Source organism: Montipora capricornis, chromosome 8 (assembly GCF_036669925.1).
Source record: "Montipora capricornis isolate CH-2021 chromosome 8, ASM3666992v2, whole genome shotgun sequence".
Classification (NCBI taxonomy): Eukaryota; Metazoa; Cnidaria; class Anthozoa; order Scleractinia; family Acroporidae; genus Montipora; species Montipora capricornis.
Window position 1 is genome coordinate 44,563,886 of NC_090890.1, and position 23,171 is coordinate 44,587,056.

At 39.6% G+C, this 23,171-nt stretch overlaps 1 protein-coding gene across 3 annotated transcripts in view; it reads left to right on the plus strand.

Annotated features, from left to right (window-relative positions):
* The window catches only part of LOC138060157 (atrial natriuretic peptide receptor 1-like), a 52,122-nt gene that overhangs the window by 7,660 nt on the left and 21,291 nt on the right, over window positions 1-23,171 (plus strand). For 2 of the 3 annotated variants that reach the window (XM_068905877.1, XM_068905876.1), the window contains exons 3-13: window positions 4,371-4,671; window positions 5,416-5,717; window positions 6,127-6,262; window positions 9,783-9,869; window positions 11,548-11,700; window positions 14,245-14,552; window positions 17,097-17,406; window positions 17,898-18,277; window positions 20,200-20,335; window positions 21,766-21,849; window positions 22,185-22,361. In XM_068905877.1, coding sequence (XP_068761978.1) covers window positions 4,371-4,671; window positions 5,416-5,717; window positions 6,127-6,262; window positions 9,783-9,869; window positions 11,548-11,700; window positions 14,245-14,552; window positions 17,097-17,406; window positions 17,898-18,277; window positions 20,200-20,335; window positions 21,766-21,849; window positions 22,185-22,361 — 2,374 coding nt within the window. Of the gene's footprint in view, window positions 1-817; window positions 944-4,370; window positions 4,672-5,415; window positions 5,718-6,126; window positions 6,263-9,782; window positions 9,870-11,547; window positions 11,701-14,244; window positions 14,553-17,096; window positions 17,407-17,897; window positions 18,278-20,199; window positions 20,336-21,765; window positions 21,850-22,184; window positions 22,362-23,171 lie in introns of those variants that run through there. The other variant, XM_068905878.1, reaches the window with a different exon arrangement.

Genomic DNA, 23,171 nt, shown 5'->3' on the forward strand with positions numbered 1-23,171 from the left:
GTCGAGTCGAGTTATTTTCACAACTGACACGGTAAACATTTCCCACCTAAAATATCATCACATGATTTACTTAAAGTTACATTAAACTCGTCGTCTCTCATGGCTGGCCGCCTTTGCTATATCAGTTGGTGATCGTTTGGAATTGTACTTGACGGCCAAATCTAAGAGAATACGGACAAACACTCTTCGACAATTGTGTACTCTTTGCTCGCGCGACGATTTGTCACGGCGCTCCAATTCACGAGGGGTTAGGGAAGTCACATTATCAAGTTGTTTTCACTTTGCGTTCTTTCAGTTTTCAAGCGATCTAACCGCGCTTTTGTTCGTCGATCAAAGTAAAACACAAACACAACACGGGTCAGCACGCAATGCGCGAGTTATTGAAGTTCATCAAAGATGTGTATAGCCTTAAATAAACAGGACTTATTCCGGAAACAGAAGAGAGTTTTTTGACATGCGAAACGTAAATTGAAGTGGACGCAGACTTCAGCTTTTGGCTCGCATTCGAAAGATAAAATCGCTTAGATTATGACCATGTCTCTTTCCACAATACAATACAGGTGTTTTAGCAGATATCGTAGGCATTTCGGTACAAGCACGTCTCCCGTTCATTAAATTCTTTTAAAGAGAACCGCAATGTTTTCTTCGCTTCCTGAGTTAGAAAACCAATTATTAAAGAACCTTCAAAACCGGCTTCCCTCAGGCGCCACGTTAGGTATTCATAAGCAAGATAACCCCCTGTCGCTTGTTTTGTATGTATTTCGTTGGTCAAAACCGCAAAAATCATGACCAACACTCGCTTCAACCTTTTAAAGAAAATTCCAGTGATGGGATTTTAAAATTGCCCAAAAGCACGATTTAGCAAATTGATGTGACTTTTAGAAGATGTCAATGCAAGAAACGGCTGAGAATCATCACGGAATCAGAGTTTTATAGACCAAAGGTACTCCTCGCTCTGAGTCAGTCACTTTCGTGAGATTGATCAGTTTAAAGTTCTGCATCTTCTGTGTATATTCTAATGTTTCACGTATAGAGGTACAAAAAAAGATATCATAATCAATTCATTTTGTATTTTGTATTTGCCTTTTAGAGGCCTATTTGCCCTGAAAACTTTAATAGATATCTTATCAAAACATTTTTTACTTCTTGAGGCATTATGGAGCGGAAAAGAGTGTTTTGGACTGCGTATTTAGATAAACGGAATCTCGGAACACTTGAAAGCGAGCTATATATTTATTGCCTTGGTAGGATTATCGTTCATATCAAAGTACCGTTCTTTCGGCAGTCCGGCGGTTTGATGCGATCGCAATGAGCTGAGACAAATCCTTAATACAGAAATATATCACTCCAGCAACCATAATGGAAAACATGTCATATTCAATAGTAAATGCATGTGGTTTGCTGTGGTTAATCAGTGACAAGCAAATACACGTTCACTTTGGAAAGTGAGTTAAACATTCCTTTTTCAGTTTAAGTAGATGCATTATTCATATAGTCCAAAAAGACCCTTATGAGCAGAATTATGAAAATTAAGAGAAAGCATGGTATATCGGTACCGATATGTTCGGCATTTGAAAAAAAAGTCCAAATCTTAAAAGATATATTTGCGAATAAGCGATTTAATCACGGGAAACCTAAGAAAGTCATACATCTTAAAAGCCAGAAAAATTGAGATTATGAAAGGGAACGACAGTTTCTCAACGTTATTAATTAATTAATGTGTTTTTTCATCAATTCCTAGCAAGAGGCCCCCTAAGAATGCTATTCGATGCCATACAGGTTTTCATATCCTGGATTTTTTTACTAGCGTGAGGTAGCTAATATACTGACAAAGCAGATCAGACAACCGGGCAGGTGAATCACGCATGGCAATAACAATGTCTTCTTCATTTTTTCAACGTAAAACTTTGTTCGTTTTCCCGAGAAAGGACAGAACATCGTATTTTTGAGGTTTTCATGTCTCTAAATATTAAAGGCTTTAGGAACGGGAGTTTTTGGTGCATGCGTGGCTACACTGATAAAAATAATAATAATGACAAAAAAAATCTAGGTGAATCTTGGATTCTAATTATCAGGTACACCTTAATTGCCTCAAAGACACTACTACACGTCTAAATAGGAAACGTTCTAGTTTGTTGTGATATATTGAGACCTTTTGTTCCCAATTAAATGTAAGTATTGAGTTCATTTCCGTGAGCACAGAAAACAACAGGCAAAGCTCAATGTTTTATTAAATTGCATTGTGAGGCGCAAGTCGACGTCATTTTAATTAAAGCTATAGGTTAAGTTGATTCGAACCAATAAAATTTACGTTAGTCGGTAAACAGGTTTTACATTTGTTTTATATAACAATTAGTTAGAAAAGTGTTTAATGATGAGCAATCGATGTTGCGACAATGTGGTGCTTTCTTGGAGTACTGCACAAAACAGTAAAACCGTGTTGTTTGCAAGTACTAAAATTGTATTATTTTTTGTTTTATGCTCTGTTCCCTTTTTTACGCATTCTGATCTATTCTAGTAGTTTTCGACTTGAATCGAAAGAAAAGGCCATCATATATCATATCATATATCTTTATTTACCCTCGGATTTTTAGAGTAGCTTGGTGTAGCTAATATCTCCGAGCATTTACCCTCCCAACCATGATACACCACAGAAGACAGACCACAACACCGGGAACTACATGCCCTACAATACATATTCCTAGACAGTTGGCAAGCAAATTACAACAAATACATTTTGATGATGCTGTAATGCCATATAGTGCATACAGAGTGTGTGAGTGCTGCCTGTCTGTGATAGTAGATTTCTGGAGTCGTAAGCTGCGGCAAAACCCGATTGTATACTGTTGCTAAATCGATGCTAAATTAAACTGAAATGCAACGAGGATGGCTTGCTTCTTTTACGTTCTACGCTGCATAAACATGCGTTTCTGACGGCAAACGGCAGTTGACAGCTGAATGAATTTTGCGTTTTGACAAAAAATTAAAGAAACACTTGTTTGATTGTTACTCATTCCTGGCCTGGTGGCAAGTAAATTACAACAAACAAATTTTGATGATGCTGTAATGTCAGGCAGCCGCCTGTTATTATTTGGCGTTTTTTGTTTCGCTTGAACGCACTTTCGCATCAAATCTCCTCACAGTATGATGTTGATAGCAATCGAAGGTCATTTGCTGTTCGCAAGAAACCAATATATTTTTATTCGATTGACGATTATTCCACAGCTGTCGAGCAAGTGTTATTGAAGAAAATCGTGATCTATACTGACATACAGCTGCCTTGCCGTTTAGTACATAACCCGCGAACGTCGATCTTATTGTGCAAGCTTTTTAAAAAGCAAAAATCATTAGTGATTTATTCGCCCACGATCACGTAATATTTTTTTGTTGTTGTTTTCCCGGCCTCAACCCATTTACCAAACTTTCCGCAACCGGCTGACAAAGAAATTTTTGAATTCAGCTTCTGCGCCACACTGGAGATACCAATATTCAAATTCACATTCGACCAAATTTACAGTAAGTCTTCAAGCTCATGATATTGAAGCGTTTAACTTTGGTTCAGAGCTGGTTTTTGTTTTAGTTTAAAACATGTCCTGACTTGGAGGTAACTTAGCTCGCCCATTTTCCCGCGCGTGCAGCATGTATCTTATTTTTGTCCTTATTTGGGCATAAAATTGGTGTTCTAAAACCCCCAGCTTTGTTCCAAGAAAGAGAGCTGCAAGTTAGACGCTTCAAGATCACGTGCTTCTGGTCTTTTAACTTCAGTTTCCAGAAGTTTCATTATCATCAAATCGGCTTTTAGAGTAGCTTGGTGTAGCTAAGATCTCCGCCGGAGAATTCACCCTCCCAACCATGATACGCCACAAAGGACAGACTATAACACCGGGAACTCCATGTTTAACAACCGTGGCTCGACGTTAGTGAGCTTTGCTGACAACCTCAGCATCAGTTCTCTGAAGCGTTTATTTGACCCTTCTTAAAGGTGTACGTGCAAAAAGTCAATGTGGTGAATGCAGATAACTTGAATTTGAATAATTAGGGCAGACATGACAATATCCATCCGCTGTCTTATCTATTTTATCGTCGGTGGTGAATTTTCGTTGATTGGAAACGCAAAATCTTTAATTTGACATTGCTGATGCATTTTGAGAGAAAATTAAATTTCTATGAGAAGTGACATTTTCCCAAAGATATATCCTCGTTTATTCTTTCTGGTGAATTTTCGGTGAATTTTCGTTGATTGGAAACGCAAAATCTTTAATTTGACATTGCTGATGCATTTCGAGAGAAAATTAAATTTCTATGAGAAGTGACATTTTCCCAAAGATATATTCTTGTTTGTTCTTTCTTCCTTGTTCTCCGCCACGCAGATGTGCTCAGAGGATAAGTTGTCGGACAAAGCCAATTTCCCCACGTTTGCCCGCACCATACCGCCGATCAGCAGACTCGCCCTACCCATTCATGCGCTATTGAAGCATTTTAACTGGACAAGAGTCAGTATAATCACTCAACATAATCAAAAGTGGATACAATGGAACGTGTTAGAGAAAAGCTTAAAACAACTGGGAGTGACAGTAGACACTGTGCTTTCCATGGACCGAGATTTTGAAGAATCTGACGTGACGCAAAACTTGGAAGATGTTCTTCAGAGGGCATCTCAACAGTCCAGAGGTAATCTTCTTTCTGTTATCTTTTAAGAAGGGTTGTACATGTACCAGACTGGACTAACACGGCTGCAGCTTATCCCGGCTTTTTGTAGCTTGAAACGACTGAGATTAATGCTACCTTCCCCGGACCGGATTCTAGTCCATTGCAGGGCTACCCCTAGCAGGATGTTATCGGTTTCCTTTTATATCAAAGTACTCAAAGGCTGCAGGGAGTCAGTGGGGGTCAGCAGCAGTGTTTTTTTTACTGACAAAGCTGGGCCTCAATCTAACACTCTGGGTCTGGGAGTCGGACTTGCTAACCACTATAGTTCTCTCTTTCTCAGTCAATTGAAGACACCACTGAATTTGCCATGGCTGTTTTTTAAACGCAATAGTTGTTAAATTTTCTCACCCCGCGAATTTTGTCGAAGTCTACTCAAACTTTGGGGTGCAGAGATGGCGCAGTGGTGAGAGCATTCGCCTCCCACCACCGTGGTCCAGGTTCGATTCCCAGTCTCGGCGTTATATGTGGGTTGAGTTCGATTGGTTCTCTTCTCTGCACCGAGAGGTTTTTCTCCAGGTACTCCGGTTTTCCCCTCTTCTCAAAAACAAACAACTGACTTTAATTTGCGTCAATTGTTAATTTCAGTTTACAGTGTCCTCAATTAGTGCTTCATCGCTGGAACGACTAGACACTTAAATAAAGTTCCTTTCCTTTTTTTTCCTTTTTGAGACTTTCATAATTATCTTGTGGTAACTTATTCCACAGTTATTATATTAGCCATGAATTACTCTTTGGCATGCTGGGCAATAAACTACGCCGGAAAACTTGGATTAAACGATGGCCGCTTTGCATTTATTATGCTTGATCTGGACTTCGATCTCACGGGGAACAGAAGGAAAAACGTTTCGGCTTTTTTCAAACAAGACTGGTACGAGTCAGCCTTCCAATCAGCTCTCCTTCTCGCAGTGGATAATAAAGTGAACGCGGAATACTTGGCATTCATCGAAGATCTCAAAACGAAAAGTTCAGGACCACCTTTTCATTTTCCTAATAAGTCAAACATCACGGTGAGTACAATATCTACAGTGTTTTTCGTTCCCATGATTGACTAAGAAATATTCGTAGTATGGAAAGGCCCATGGGGTTTTGGAATCATGTTTTCCTCTAGTAGATTAATTTTTAGATCAGTTTATATAAGGGTGTTTTCGCATGCCGTCGAATGAAATGTCCAATCCACAAAGGAAGGTATCGTTTCCATAAACATAGACCTTGAAAACTTGCATTCATTTTTGTGTATTTCTGAGTGTTCCAGATTAAAACTGACGATTGTTTTCCTTCTACGCAAATATAATTGTTAATATATATTGTTCTAAAAAGTTAAAAATAAGTGTGTCGAGAGTACTTTTAATCAGTGTTGGCCATGGGTGGAGGGAATGACGCATACGTTTTAGCTGAATATTGTAATTTTTATTGCAGAGCCCTTTATACGCAGCCTATCTGTATGATGCAGTGCTTCTATACGCTAAAGCTCTAAATCGATCAAAAGACGCGTACGCGGCCGAAACGGATGGAAAGCAAATCGTTCAGAATCTGATAGGTCGACGTTTTCGTAGTAAGTAATTTATGTTTTGGTATTTAACCTGCAAACATTGAAGTTTCTAAACAACATTTCTCCTTAGTTTTCCGCTGTTGTTTTAAACTATGCGTTAGAAAAGCCTTCTCAGGGAGCATGCGGAATGACTTAAATTGTTTCAAGCCATGATCTTAACTTGTATTAAAACCTTTAAATTGTGCGCCGTCAGTATTTATGCCTATCAATTCCTTAGAGTGTTGCTGCATGTAATCTAACACATAAACTTTGGATCTCAGGTTATGGTTGAAGAGCGTTTTGGGGGGATGGTGCCAGTTAGTATAAAATTTAATTTGTAACAGTCGCTGCACTTGAGTTATCCTCAAGGTCAAGAGTATCTTGGGTCCAAGTGGATAAGTCGCGACGTAAATATGGAAATGCCAAACGTAGTCAGAAGTCAGTACCCGCAAATACCACTGAGACTCAAAACAGTTTTGAGCCGCTTCGAAATAATGTAGAACCTAAAGGAAGAAAAGTTGCCAATCAAAAAATAACAATGACCAACAGACATCTTCGACGTCGTCTTGCTCGGAACGTAGAACGCGCAAAACTATTCAAACTGTTTCAACTGAATCAGTGACAAATGATCATGATCAACCACAGCCCAACTGCTGCAAAAAGGTTATCATAGCAGGGGACTCTACACTTAAATACCTTAAAAGCCACAGAATGTCCAGGAAATCGCCAGTCAAAATAGCCACATTTGTAAGAAATGTTTTGATTGCGTGACGTGTTGTTTTTACAGTTTTGAGAAATCGTTACTCTTATTTTTTCATGTTGCCAAGTGATTTAACTATCGAATTTCGAATCATGTGATTTTTGAAAGCACGTACGTCGGGAGCGAGTGATCTGTTCGGTTGATTGTTAGACATTCTAGGGTTTTATAGGTATTAAATATGTTTTTTCTACAACGCGAGTCTTCAGTGTCACAGGGAATTTGGGCCAACAATTAGATTCCCCACACATTACCGGGATGCAAAACGCAAGACATGAACGATCATATCAAGCCACTTTTACGCAGAAACCCGGACGAGATTATTATTAAGTTCCAGTAACTGTCCTCGTGAATGTGCAGAAGAAGGGGTTGATCTAGCCAAATCAGTTCGTTCGGAATCCCCAGCCATGATGCAGTATCCAGTGTCATCAGTAGATCTGACGATAAAGCCTTGGCAAGCAAAGTTTCTGCTGTGAATAAAGTTCTTAAACACTTTGGTTATCAAATGTCCTGGGGATTTATTGATCATTCAAACATTCCAGGAACTGCCCACCTTAATCAGAGGCACCTAGCGTCTCGCTCAGAATTTTATTAACTATTTGCGTGTAGATTAGGACAGTGCAGTCCGGGAATCCGATTCGGCTGATGCCGTCAAGCGTGACGACTGCTGTAAGTCCAAACTTTCTAGCAACTTTGGTCTGGGGTTGGTCTTTGCGTCCCTTAATTTTAATAGTTTTCTGTCCCACATTGACGAACTTAGTGTTTTTATGTCCTCTTCTAAAGTTGAGATTTTAGTAATCAACGAGTCTAAATTAGACTCTACAGTGCACAATAGCGAAGTCTTTTCCCCTGGCTTTGAACTGGTCAGAAAAGATCGTAAAATTAACGGAAGGAATGGTGGCGGTGTTTGTATTTACTTGCGCACCAATCTTAACTATCGAATAAGTGATGCTGTAAACATCGGTGAGTTGGAGTGTCTATTTGTCGAAATCAGTAAGCCGCGGAATACACCCGCCATTCCTGGTCGGGACTTGGTATCGACCCCCAAGCTCTCCACCTGATCTTTTTGGTGAGTTCGAAAAAATTATTGCCAAAATTGACGCCGAATATAAAAAAATTATATATCCTTGGCGATGTCAACTGCAATTTGTTGCCTGAAGCAAATGCTCACATTTCTTCCTTTCTGACAAATATTTTATATATATACGGTCTTAGCCAGTTAATCGGGGAACCAACACGTGTCACTTCAGTTTCTAATACCCTAATCGATTTATGCATAACAAATTCCCCAGAGAAGGTTACACAATCGGTTGTCATTCACCTTGGTATTAGGTAGTGATCATTCTCTTGTCTTCTTGACACGTAAGGCCCACTACGACCGTAATGGTCCTCGTATGTTTGAGACACTTTCCAGTTAATTTTACTTTACAGTGTCCCCAGTAAAGTGTTAATTTCACTTTACAGTGTATCCAATTAGTGCTCCAGCGCTAAAATCTACTAGACACTTAAATAAAGTTCCTTTCCTTTCCTTTCCTTTTCCTCAACCAAATGCCATGGGCCAATACACCTTACTTCAACCGCACTTTGACTACTGCAATGTCGTCTGGGGAAACTGTGGTATCACGTTACATAACAAATTACAAAAACTGCAAAATATAGCAGCCAGAGTTATGACCTTCTCTAATTTTGATGCAAATTCTAGCGAGCTATTCAAAATTTTAGGCTGGAAAAATCTAGTTAGCCAGCAACAAATTGCGCTGGCCACAATGGTCTATAACTGTCTTCAGGGGCTAGCACCGGAATATCTATGTTCTAAATTTACAAACCGCGAATCTGTTTATAGTTTAAGAGACTCTGAAAGAAAGCTTAATGTTCCGTTTCCGCGGACAAATTATTATAGAAACAGCTTCAGCTATAGAGGTGCTACTGTCTGGAATAGCTTACCACTCAAAGTGAGACAAGCAGAGTCTCTTGGGCTTTTCAAAAATCTGATTAAAGACATATTTTAGTATAAAGCACGGCATTCATGGAAAGCAGCTTTAGAATTAATATAGTATTATAGTAATTTTATTTTATTGTAATCATTTTAAAATTTTACCTTTTGTAATTTAGATTTTAGCATTGTTTGTAATCTTAGCTGATGATTTTACCGTGCATAAATAATAAAATATCATATCATATCAATATCATTCAAATTGGCCCTTGCTGCCTCGTTCAAGATAAAATATTCTTTTGAATTTTAACCTTAAAAACGAGGCATCAATGGCTAATTTGAATAAAAACAAAAGAATATTTAAATGGCGGCTATTTTGGAATAAGGTGTATGTCGATGTACATTCTGACCCAAACGACATGTGGCGTGAAAGGAAAGAAATGTTTCTCAGCTGCGTTGATAAACACGCAGTATTAAAATCGAAGAGTCAAATTGAAGGAGTCCAAGTGCTGAAACTGATAAACTGGTAAACTACTACTACTACCACTACCACTACCACTACCACTACCACTACCACTACCACTACCACTGCTACTGCTACTGCTACTGCTACTGCTACTGCTACTGCTACTGCTACTGCTACTGCTACTGCTACTGCTACTACTACTACTACTACGACGACGACGACGACGACTACTACTACTACTACTACTACTACTACTACTACTACTACTACTACTACTACTACTACTACTACTACTACTACTACTACTACTACTACTACTACTACTACTTCCTACACCTGTTTTTCTTGAATGTTAAATAACCTGATCTTTTCTCTTGAATTTTCTGAGGTATTCTGGGCTATGATCGGTACATGAATAACAATGGTGACGCAGAATTCAATATGGTTTTGATGGATTATCGTACAGAAAGTGACGGTAAGCTCAATATAAGATAACATGCTTGGATCCTTGTTTTCGTTGTGAAAATAATAGTGGAGCTCCATGGGTAAGATTTTTTGGGAAATCTATCGATGCGAGTTTTGGTTTTGACGTCAGCGTAAGCGCGCGCGTACAGACTGTCGGGGTGGAAGTGGGGAAGCACGACAGCCTCTGGCACGGGAGTGTTCGGGCAATTTTCCTTAGCGCAAAATCGCGTGTTAGCGTTGCATCTGGCAACGCGCGCTTTCCTGTCGGGAAGTAATATTAGTGAAGACCAACGGGATAAAAGAGCAGAAAAGAGCACGAGAGATGAGAAATTTAAGCGAAGAAGGCCTCGAGAGAAGCCGAGGAAGGAGAAGAAGAGAAAAATTCAATGAAGAACACCGTAAAGGTGAGAGAAATAGAGTGACAGGCAAAACACTTATGTACAACGGTGTCGGTTGCGAGATAGCACAGATACTTAACGATTGCTACAGCTAAAGTACAGACCAATGGTAAGCAATTTCTGCTTTAATAGTTTAGGATAAACGTATTTACTAAGCAATCCAGCCAATTGAAATCGGAAACGGACTAGCGACGAATGTCGAAAGGGGGCATGAAATGGTAAAAAGGTCAAGTCAAAATGTGAAAAGTCCAGCGCTCCTTTGAAAAAATAGAGGAAAAACAAATGATTCAGTGAAAGAGGTTCAAACTGCACAATTTTAATGTAAGATAATACAGCCTAACATCAAATGACGCAGCAGTGTGTGAAATAGCCTAGCTTTGCAATTATGTATTGTGTCGAATGGTCGAGCAGGATATCATGTGACACATTGATGCATTCGTCATTGACCTGATCAGAAACATGATCGATTCTCTTTTGAGTATATAATAAGAGCACTGTTAAACTCAGCAGTTTTTCTTTTAACCTGTCTGGCAATTTTGTTGGGACAACTGGAAGTTTTCACATCGGGAAGCAAATCGCTTGACAAGGCATTACATTAGGCAGCCCTTCACGTAAATTGTCTTGTCAATGATCACATGAGATCAAAGAAATAATAGATTTTCGCAAACATCCTTTGCAGGTTTTTCTTGGACAACGCAGCGTTGTTCGGATCCGTCACGCGTTAAGTGTAACACTTCGGCAATTCTTTGGGCAACTTGTCTTGCGTTCAGTTGCAGCAGCTTCCAAGAGCTAAGCCATATTGGTGATGTGCGCGCTTTATTGTTGTGTTAGAAGTTGTGATGTCATTGTGATGTCATGTTACCACGTGACGCCAGTTTAAATAAGGGCGTATCTGCCAAAGAGTGTTCAGTGTTGTTCAGCATTGTTCAGTATTGTGTATTCAGTACCAGCATCTAAGTGGTTTTGAGTTCAATTAGGAGTTTTCAAGTACAGTTATCAGATAGTTTTAAACGTTGTCAGAGTATGATAAGAAACGATATTAAAGAGTTAGGTATTCAAGTACTCTCGGATCGTCAGTTTACACATGGGATAGCCGTCGGCACAACATTATCATCGCCGCCATATTCACACAAAATGGCTCCTTTTTTCATTTTTACATTTTGGACCGTCGTCCCGTTTTGTCGGCAATCGTCCTCTTTAGTGAAAAATGGAGAAAATGATCGTTTTGGCACTATAACACCTGTCCCCATGCAATTAACTGACAATGAATACAATTTTTCTCCTTTATAGGGATGTTTAAGGAAGTGGGAAACTTTGTTATTGAAGACTCAGGAAACTCCCAGCTTTACTTGAGCGACGGATCTATTGTCTGGCCCAACAACTTAACCGCACCATCCTCGGAAATTGCGAAGTGCAAATCCTGCGACGAAAACTGCTACAACGGTGAGACAACAAAAAGGGAACTATTTGTTATGATAAGTTATGTTTTACCAAAATACCCCTTTACCGTATACAGCCAAAAATTGGCAAATTTGACTACGGACTTAAGACAATGCTGTCGACTTTCATTCGTCTGCTGCTACATTTGTTTTTCCTACTTGTTTTTCCTCTGCTGCTGCTGCTACTACTACATTCGGCTGCGGCCCAAACAAGAGAAGAATTAATTTAATTGCTGGTGATTGAGTAGACGAATCAGACAAGTTCAAATTATCCACAGGCTGAGGCATTCTTTTGAAAGCATGCATGAGACATCTCAACATTAGCCTTTGTTTTCTTTTCCGTTTTCCTCTTTTGCAACTATTCAGTATTAGAACCAAATTCCCTCTTCATCAAGAAAAACCCCCACCCCACCCCCAAGCAATGCTGTATAACTTTTCAGATATAACCAACTACCAACATTGGTGGGGGAGGGGTTATGTGGGGATCGGAAAGGGGTGCTGAAAAGTGTCTCAACACTTTTGTCGCAGATTGTAGATACTTGTAAAATCCCATTGGGTGTGTGCCACTGCGTTGGTTCTGGCTCAGAGGATATGCTTCCGGATTTTCCTTCCGGTTTTTTTTCCTATCTCCACTAGTGTAGATAATTGGCTGTTTTTTGTAATCTCGAATCAAGTAATTCCTCAGCCTGCCACTGCTGCGGTATGTGATTGGGCTTCAATTCATAATGTTTGTCCGGTGTGTTTTGGTACATCGCTAGAACGAGGGTATCCTCGGAAACAAAGCGCTCCTTGTCAGTACCTCCATAACTGTGCGGCTTATTTCAGTAAAAAAAAACAGGTTCCCGAATGTTCATTGAAGTTATTAAGTAGTGCCTTGATGGGTGATCATCTGCTAAAAACCCTGTAATGTGTTGTATGGAGAGTCACTGACATTACGACCATCCTCATAATCAATCTGCGATCGCGTGTGAAAGAGGAACTTAATTCGACCTTTACCGCGATGGAAGATAATAGTGACTTTAATTAAAAGATTTACCACGGCTACGTCGACGAAAACGTCACCTCAAAATATAACTTCGCACTATCGTAAGTCTTTCGCGATTATTTCATTTCGTTCGCGTCGTACAATGTGGGCGAAGTATCCTAAACATAAATTGGGTACGAGCGGAATCATATGGACTAAGAACAGAGAAATTCATCAAAACCTCAAGTTTAGGGATTTCACGCCGTTGTTACGCAGAGTATGGCAAGAATATGTCTGATATGTGCTAAAATGCGGGCCGCACGTGCAGCACACGGTTTATTTCTCCTGTGGCGTTTTCGTTGCCGTAGGCGTATGCCTACTTGCGCCAATGTCAATAGACCATACCCCTTCTGACGTAACGCATCACAATTCTTTTGTTGAGTGCCTACCGAAACATTACATTCCGGCTGATATTTATCGTGATAGTAGTCACTCAACAAAAGAAGAATTTTGATGCTTTACTTCATGAGGGGTAAGACCCCGGGGGGGAGGGGGGACCTCGATATATCCCTGGGTGGGGAGGTGCGGCGCGGTCCCTCATACCCTGACCCTGTTTAAGACAAATATCGCTGATTTTCCTACTCTGTTTAAGACAGAATTCCGATTTTTGATACCCTGTTTAAGACAATTAACCCAGTTTAAGACAAAAGTTGATAAATACATACCCTGATTAGACAAAAAATTATAAACTCGATACCCTGTTCAAGACAAAAATCCCGAAAAACATACCCTGGCTGGCCGAACGTCCCCATTAAGCCCTTAAGACCCATTTCGAGTCTCACTCTGCTTTAGTTTCATCGTAAGTGGCGGAAGTTAATTAATTTCAATTAAAGTTCAATCACTAACCCGCTATTTACTTTTGTTCTTCAATAGTTAATACCGGTGAGACATCGCCATTCAAAACAGTAACTGCGTTTTGTCACTTGTTCCGGTAAAAATTAATTGACAGCACCGCTTTGTTAAAAGCGTTTTATTCTTTGCAATCACGGAAAAGCAATTTACTTCAAACGGTTACACTTAATTTATTTCAGGCCAATCAAGCAGCTTGTAAAATACCAACAAATATGTAAAATCTGAAGAACAGTATTGATTCAATTAACCTCTTGAATTAGGTCCTCTCGGTTTTTTGTTAATCTCAGCGTGCGAGGTGGGTGACAGAAGGAAGGATAATCTTCGGTCACACTGATACGTTCATCAATATTTTACGAATGGTGTTATTTATGATTTTTCTTTTGTTGCTCAAAGTGCTAACTGCAAGAATATTCTATTTCATGATGGATGACAGTGAACTTCGGGAGCTTTCGGGTGGAATTTTCTTCAACTACCCGCTTTCCTGATTTGTTCGGCAAGAAACGCTAACAAATTGAACACGCTCACTTCCGACAACTCAAACTTCCACGCGGACAAATCAAGGAAGACATAAATAAGCCTACGTAAACATGGAAAGCTCTCTAGAGCTTAACTGCCGCTTAAAGGTTGTCATAGTGACTTTTCTAACAGCGATCTTTGTTTCTATGCCTACAGACGGAAATTTAACAATCGGTCTCATCCTTCCGTACAAACTATCAAGTGGCAGCGACCAAAATCGACCAGGAGAATATTATGCGTCTGCTATGACTATCGCGGTGGACAACATCAATAAAGACCCTACTCTTCTTCCTGGAATAAATCTCAGTTTTATCTGGGCTGATTCTAAGTGTGACGAAGAGAAGTCGATTGAAGCCTTAATCCATCAACGCGAAAAAGGAGTTCATGCTTTCATTGGATTCGGCTGTAAATGCTTTACTCAAGCCCGAATGGCCGCTGCTTTGAATTTACCAATTATTTCTCATGTAAGTACAAAAAAAAAATATGCTACATTATTTATACAATGAAAGAAATGATATATGAAATGAATCATATGCTGAACTGCGGATAGGAAATCAAATAAAGCTATGATCCTCGCAGTTATGGACGCCAATTTTAGCAATTGCGTAGAGAAGACTGAAAAATTCAGGACTTCAACGGGGTTTGAACTCGTGACCTCGCGATACCGGTGCGACGCTCTCACTAACTGAGCTATGAAACCACTGACATTGGGAGCTGGTCATTTGTGGGTTCTAATTTTCTCATGATATATGAACTTAATTTCATATATCATTTCGTTCATCGATTCATTCCTCATAGGAAAATTAGAACCCACAAATGACCGGTCGCACCGGTATCGCGAGGTCGCGGGTTCAAATCCCGTTAAAGTCCTGAATTTTTCAGGCCTCTCTACGCAATTGCTTAAATTGCGTCCATAACTGCGAGGATCATAGCTTTACTTGATTATTTAATTTATACAGCGTGTACTCACGCGTTCTGAGCAGAAAGACACGAATAACGGCTCATTGCAAATGGCTTCAAAGTCAGTTCGATTTTGTCGAGCAGCGATGCCGAAACCGTTTTGCCACCCCCTTTCAACCGTGTTGAAACATGTTGAATCGTTCAACATCGTCCAACAGAGTTCAGACAACAAATCGAACGGTTGTTGAAGCAAATGTCGACGCCGTTTTCCCAGGCCTTAACTCGTCTAAGACGCTAACAGACGAATCAGCTAAAGACGAATTTTGGCCCCTAATTCGGGTAAACATCGGATTTATATCTATTCTTAGACGGATAATTCGTCTTATATTACATATTAGTCTCCCGTAAGAATTCAGCCATTAGGGAGTTCAAGAAAAAAAATGCGGGTACGGCAACGACAACGCCACAAAACAATAATCATTGGTTAAAATGAGGGAAAATAATCGTGCAGCACGAGCGGCACGCATATTACAGGGGCACCCAACGAGAATATTGTTCAAAACCACTTAAACGTTTTTTTGCTATTTAAACGGTAAATATAGGCATATTTTTATCCCCTAAAGATTTTTCACCTGTTCGGATTTCCTATCTGAAAGTCTAGTGATCCGGAAATTGAAGGGATCAAAACTTACTTCAGTTCGAAAATTTGAGCCAGAAAAAAGGCTCCCGAAAATTGAAGGTGACTTTTTAAAGGTAAAAATCCGTTTAAATGAGCAATTATACCACTTTTTAGATGTTCGAAAATCCTAGGCAAGCAAGAAATTTTATAACAAATGTTCCGAAAATTCTAGATCTCAAGTATTAATCGTCTTTCGAACAGATATTTTCCGAGAATTGACGTTGGGTGCCCCTGATTTTAACACGTACTTTTGCGGTACTCCACATAACGACGACGTGAAATCAACTTGGCAATAGGTGGTTTGCAACCAGTCTCTGGAGACACAAGCCCTGTCCACACTAATGCTCACAGTTTTGCTCGAGTTCTGCTCTCGGGAAACTGTTCGCCTCTCGGAATAGATAATGTCCGCGGACAAATATCCAAGCATATTTTCGAGTGCAATGGCGGTTACTGTCTATTTAGTATCACCCAACTAGTGGACTAATGCTTCGCCTCATGGGCTATTGCCCCGTTAATTAAAGATGTGCTTAGAGTGTGCATATTCACAGTTTACGAGGGCAAATACTGAAATCTTTCGAGATTGAAACTGACGGATACTGAGTTATCCACCTTTGAACAACTCAGTTGAAAATCCTGATTGCTGGTTAGGCTTCGGTTTTAGCCACCGACCTCCCAAGGGATACCCCCGAGCCGATCTATTAGTTGATAAAACCGATAGGCAGAGGTGAAGTGTCATTAAGACCATCAGTGTTTTTGTAGAGGTTTGTTGTATAAAAAGAAAAAAAAAGGTACCCCGGTATTTGTAGTTATGTTTAACTATTTAAGAGACTGTTCCAGAATACGCTATCAGGCGTACGGGATATGAATGCGGCAACTTTTTCATCAAAAATCTAAAACGCTTTGTAACAGGGGATTATTACATTTTCAATTACCTATTGTTTAACACGAATTGTACATTTAAGAGATTCAGTGTTAAAATTCGGTAGCCTCGCAGCTCCTACAAGGTCTCACCTGATTGGAGACCACCCTTGAGGTTTAACAAAAGAACAAATAACAGAAACAATGGCCCTTTTGTTTTAGGCCTAGGGTCCATTGTTTCTGTTATTTGTTCTTTTGTTAAACCTCAAGGGTGGTCTCCAATCAGGTGAGACCTTGTAAGAGCTGCGAGGTGACCCTTAAAATTTCCCTTGAAAGTCTAACTGCCTGTCGCAGGAAATCGCATCAAAGTTGGGGAAAGGGTTTCCACTGATCTACCATTAAATTTATAAGGTTTATGGAACTTGTCTTCTAAACTTTTTCAAGTTTCCTCTTACTGACTGAACCTGTTTAATTAAATTAAAAACGGTAATGCACTTGTGCGAAGGCCTTAGGGACTGTAGTTCTATTGAACCGGTGACTATTTTTATCGATCTATTAATTTTTTTACCAGATGTGCACTTCAAACGCTGTTTCCAACAAAGAGTTTTATCCGACTTTTGCTCGAACAATCTTCGGAGACAACAGCATCGGTCCGTCTGTGTTGGCCATAATGAAGAATTTCGACTGGAACGTTGTCGGCATCCTCAGCGAAGAAAGTGGCGACTGGCATTCAAGAGCCACCTTTCTTGAGGACTATTTGAAGTCACAAGGAAAAACCGTATCGTTGCACAAAAAGCTTCCTCATAATTGGTTATATGACGAAAAAAAAGATGGTGCTCGCTACAAGGACATTTTGAGAAAAATGCAAGGCAAGGCTAGAAGTAAGTACTCGAAAATGTAGCTAAATGGCTACTTCATAACTGTTTTATTGCTTTTTCTTGCTTCACACAACTCGTCGTCGTTGTCAGCCTTTGTAACAACAACAACATATTTATTGTACCTAGCTTATTACAATCACTATTACATTGTCACAAGGAACAGATGGCATCACTCAGGGTCAATTCCTCGACCATCTACTGAACTATGAGTTACTAGTATAAATTTGGAAATAGATACATCTGTAGATTTTGAGTTGGATCCGCGTACTTGGAGAGGAACACTTTTCAATAATTTAGTAGCGCACACGGAAAAGGCGATCCTTCGCGATTCAAGTTCTATATTCAGTATGATTTTGGAATCTTTTCCGATCCGGCCGGAAGGGCAAACTTACATCTAATTTTATAAAGCCTGTTCTGACTCATAGCTTTGTTTGAAATACGTACTTCTTGGAGGGTAATGTGTTATATATTTTGTTTTACCTTTTTATTTGCAGTAATCATTTTCGTGATGGCTCGCCGTCTTATTCGAGAGGGAATGTACCACGTCTCCAAACTTGGAATGAACAACGGGGATTATGGTTTCATCGCGTTTCAACTTAACCCATCTCAACTTCAAAACTTTATTGAGTCGCCTGTGTTGTGGTTCTCTGACCATTACCGGCCAAAATTAAAGATGAATGACAACGAAGAAAAGGAGTTTTACGATGCGTACAGGTCGTTGTTGCTCCTGGTCTTCAACACGCAGCACATTGACAAGTATGACAAATTCGTCGTGCAGATGAAACGTAGGACGTCGGATCCTCCTTTTTGTAGCAGTGTTTACGAGGGAAAGACAACATTAAAAAATCAAACTTTCTATCTTTTTAACAGATCGGTGAGTTCATGAATTTCAAATTTGGGAACTAGGATATTTGATATCGCGAACTCAGGCTTATCGTACTTTCGGAGACTATACGCGCGCTACGACTGGTAAATTTAGCAATAAATATTCTACAGTACTGCTAAGGCCCCGTCCAACGTATCCAGATACATTTGAATAAGCAAACTTTTCTTTGCGGATACACCTTCAGTGCACACGTATCTGGAGAATCCGACAACCGAATCCGCTAGGATTTGAATTCGCTCACCAGAGTGGAAATGTTTGAGTCCGGTATGAATCCGACATCGTGTGGACACCGATTCCGGTCGAATCCGTATACTTTTGAATCCGATGACGTAACGAAATCGGTTCCAGTATTTTACGCGTGAACATCCAACATGGACGCAAAAACAAAGGCTATCGCTCGGAATCTCTTCTTGTTGGACTTATTTCATGTCTGATAGCCCGTTTTCAGTTAAACTTGTCTATGTTCTCTCTTCACCTTAACTTTGTGAAAAGTCGACTCGTGTGTATATGATTCTGTGCATGCTCTGTTGATTGCATTCGCGGGCAGAAATTCTGGGGGTGCTTACCATTTACCCGAAAATCCGGAAATTTTGGGTTTGAGGTCAAATAGAAAGGCAATTTTCCGGAAAATCTTTTCGGAAACTGTGGACAATCTCCAGAGGTAGTCCTTTATTTCCGTTCGGAATGGAATTCGGGAAATTCCCTTACCATTTGCAAGAATCGTTCCGTTTCCAGGCCCTTTCTCACAAGATCGGGTGCATATGAATGAAATGCCGGGTAGTAAATGGTTAGCGCCATTCTCATCCAGTTGGTCAATAAATTCAAAAAACCGCTTACCTTTATGCAACGATGATCCAGATTATTTGGCTAAATGCCAAGCATCCCTGGATACTAGAGCAAATCACGATTCTTTCGGATACGTGTGGACGGGCAAATTCGATTCGAAAACGCTACGTCTCGACGCGGAAACTTTTAAATCCGCAAAGAAAAGTCTGCGGATTCAAACGTATCCGGATGTTTTCCCGCTCAACTCGATTGCCTTTAGATCCGGCTGGACCAACACTCAGGGTCTTTAAATAACTGTGGAGAAAGTGCTGACTTTGTAATTTCATCTGTAGAAGGTTAGACTTGCAAGTCTTTTCTTGGTTTAAATTTTTCAAACTTGTTCAATACTGATTTTTCTTTGCTTAACATTCCTTGTCATAATCTGAAAGAAAGGACAAATCAGAATTAAACTAATCTGAAAATTTGAACCAAGTATGAAATCGAACCCGGCCATAACAAATAAGTTCATATGCTAGGCATCGAATCGGTTTTTACCATTTAGACTGGAGCCGTAGGTGCATGAATCATTGTAAATCCCATACAATTAATTTCAAAATGGCCACTATAATTTTACTAATCTTTTGTCTTTACTCAAATTAGTCCTTGTTGCCTTATAGTTTGTGGCAAAGTATTCCTTTTAGTTTGAGCTTAAGAACGATTTCTCAAGGGATTATTTGAAAAAAAAAATAGAATATTGAAATAGTTTCCACTTTGGAATGAGGTCAAAACCATTCTCCCGCGAATATATATTTTTTTCACTTGTGAAATGAATGTGTGGTATAGAGTGGGTTTCAATCGAGTGTCAACCAAAACCAAAGTAATTACTTTGGCCAATCAAAAAAAAGGGAGAAAATCCAGTAAACCAATAAAAACTCGAAGTAATTACATGTAGCCGACACAAAGCGCGAGAAAATGTGCACGCGCAAGCCACGATTGGTTTTGGTTTCACTTCTCATTAGTTGAAAAAAATAGCGCGAGAACTTCGAATCAATCACTGCGTGAAGTAATGTAAAACCAAAGCAATTCGCTAATTACTTTCGACACTCAACACCTCACGACACCTTTAACTGTGTTCCTTTTCGTAGGCTCCCATCTTAGCAGCTTATTTGTACGATGCAACGTACCTGTATGCTATTGGAGTGAATAGGACACTTGCTGAGGGAGGTAACGCTACGGACGGAAAAACAGTCATGAAGAACCTTTATGGGAAAAAGTTTAAAAGTAAGTGGCATGGAATCCGGCGGACCTCAAACCGCAACATGGCTCCCACGGTCTTCTCGACTTTCATTGTGGTGGCTGTTCATACTTAAAGAGAACCTACACTTCAACAAGAAAATAACTTTTAAATCATAGGAAATAACCTTTACAGTCAAATCAGTCTAAATTTTTGTCAAAGGAAGCGTTTGCATCTGAAATAAATAAATTTTAGATTTCGCCTATTTTTGTTTTCAAATTTGTTGAATAATTGTGACTTGCTTCGGTTGCCTTAAAGGAGTTTGCGTCAGAACAATTGGGCAACCGTAACACGTCACAATTATTCAAGATGGCGGATCCCGCGAAATTTGAAATGCAAAATAAACCGCTTACCTGATATAAACAATTTTTTCGAACAAATTTGTTTGGAAACATCAATTACCTTCGATTTAAACTTATTCTTTAGTAAGAGTGGAGGTTCCTTTTAGGAATTGGCGAAATATTATCACTCAGGCTTTTTACTTGATTTTTTCACTTGATTTCATATCCGCAATTCATATATGATTCATTTCATAGATCATTTGATCGTTGATTCATTCCTCACGGGAATATTAGAACCCACAAATGACCATCTCCCAACGTCAGTGGCTTCATTGCTCATTTGGTTAGAGCGTCGCACCGGTATCGCGAGGTCACGGGTTCAAACCCCGTTGAAGTCCTGAATTTTTCAGGCTTCTTTACGCAATTGCAAAAATCGCTTTCATAACTGCGAAGATCATAGCTTCACTTGATTGCTCTTGTCTTGTTGAACTTTAGCGTATTGAATATTTTTGCTGATTGACTTCCGCTGATCTCATCTTCAATTTAAGTGAACAGCATCATGCGAGTTAACAACTTGACGCCAGTTTTTACTGTCTGTCCTCTCATTGATGATAAAAGTACGTCATAACATTGTCAAAGTTCTTCGAAGGCGAGTGGATCCAGAGCAAATTTGACAATGTTATGACGTAATTTTATCATCAATAAGAAAAAACTTTTCTCGTACGCTTATTGGCTACTAATAACAAATGATGAAACTTTTACTTCGCATAAATAACGATTTCACGTGTCTGTATTCTTGTTGATGATAAACGTTTGCCAATCAGCGCGCGAGAAATCGCCACAAGGAGCTCGTTTTGTCACACTGCAAATAGCTTGGCTAATTGCGGCCAAGATTTTAACTTACACAGCTTGGCAAAGTTTTCTATGTTAAAAATAATTACTTTTGATAGATAACAATAGCTTGGCCAAATAGAAAGGTCCAAAAATAAAATACAAGTTGACTGAATTCAATATTAGACCAGCTAGTATCACGCGTAAGTTTATAGTCTTCAGTGTTTGTTGCGTTAAAACAAGCATCAACAGAGATTTAATGAGATGACACTATTCTAAAGCTTTACGCACCTATGTTGTTACAGGTATTTTGGGATTCGATACATTTTTGGACGAAAACGGAGAAGTTCAGTTAAACCTCACAGTCATGGCTTTCAGTGACCAGGATGGTGAGAAACCCGTGTTATTTATTTATTATTGCTAAAACACTTCCAAAACTTTCTTCTATTTTTATCATTTCACCAAGATTTACTTATTTGAAAAAAAAAATTAAATGAGCATATAAACAACCATACCGCCTAATTTCAGTCAGGTAGCTTCCAAGGCGCTTTAAATGAAGGTCAAGTTGTTGTGAGTTATGTCGTAAAAATAAAGGCAGCTCGTGGGCTCCAATTCCGTGGAAATCCTTAATTTTTCGGGCTTATTTAATGACACTAGCTTACGTGATTTTGTTGAGGTTGTTTTCAAACGTAATTACATCTTGCTTTGTTATTATTCTTTGCAGGAAAGCCCCACTTTGTCAACAAGGGAATGTTTAATTTAGAAGGTGGTAATAACACGCAGAAATTTCAACTATATCGAAACGCAACGATTGAATGGATAAACGGAAAACCACCAGTTGATGTTCCTGAATGCGGTTTTAACAACGAGAACTGCACCCAAACCGAGAAACCCCAGTTGTGTAAGTTTGTATGACCATAAACAATTTCAATATTAGGCAAAATGAGAGCATAAATATACGAGTCTCCTATAGCTCAGTGGCAGAGCATCCGAACTAAGTTCGACTCCTGGTAAGGAGCACTCGGATTTTCCCGAGTATCCCCGAGTCCTAGATCCACCAGTGACTCCTATAGCTCAGTGGCATGGCTAAGCATGCGAACTTGTAATCGGAAGATCGTAGGTTCGACTCCTACAGAGGAGCACTAGGATTTTTTCCGAGTATTCCCGAATGATCCACGAAGAAATGATCACCTCTTCATGAGTTGTGCTGTAATCAGGTACCTGTCTACGCTCTCGAAGTAGAAAAAAAGCTCTCAAATAAAACGCGTACATTGTCACTCCTGTGATCTTGAAAACATAGGCTATATATTGTGCGGCAAATTTCTCAGTTTTGTTTGCACACAAAATAGTTTGCTTTAGAGATAAAGCAAGAGAGAAGCTATGGCCATTGAATTCAAAACTTCAAGATATGTTCAGCGTGGCTTTTACCTCCTATCCAATCTTGTTCCCGGAGCCTCCGTTACCCTTGCCCAGGGGAACTGGTGCGGGAGGCTAAGGAATAATCCAAAACTGAATAACTGAACGTACTTGAGGGGTCTTGTTATTATGAATGGAGAGTCAAATTTCTTGCTCAGTCTAAAGTAGCGCACTTCCACAACGCATTGGACTAAGCTCTCGAGAGGTTAGGGAAGTTTTAACTCTCCCTAAAGGAAGCTCAGTACAAGGCTTTAAAGTATATAGTGTATAATTCGCGCGAAGGATACAATCTGTA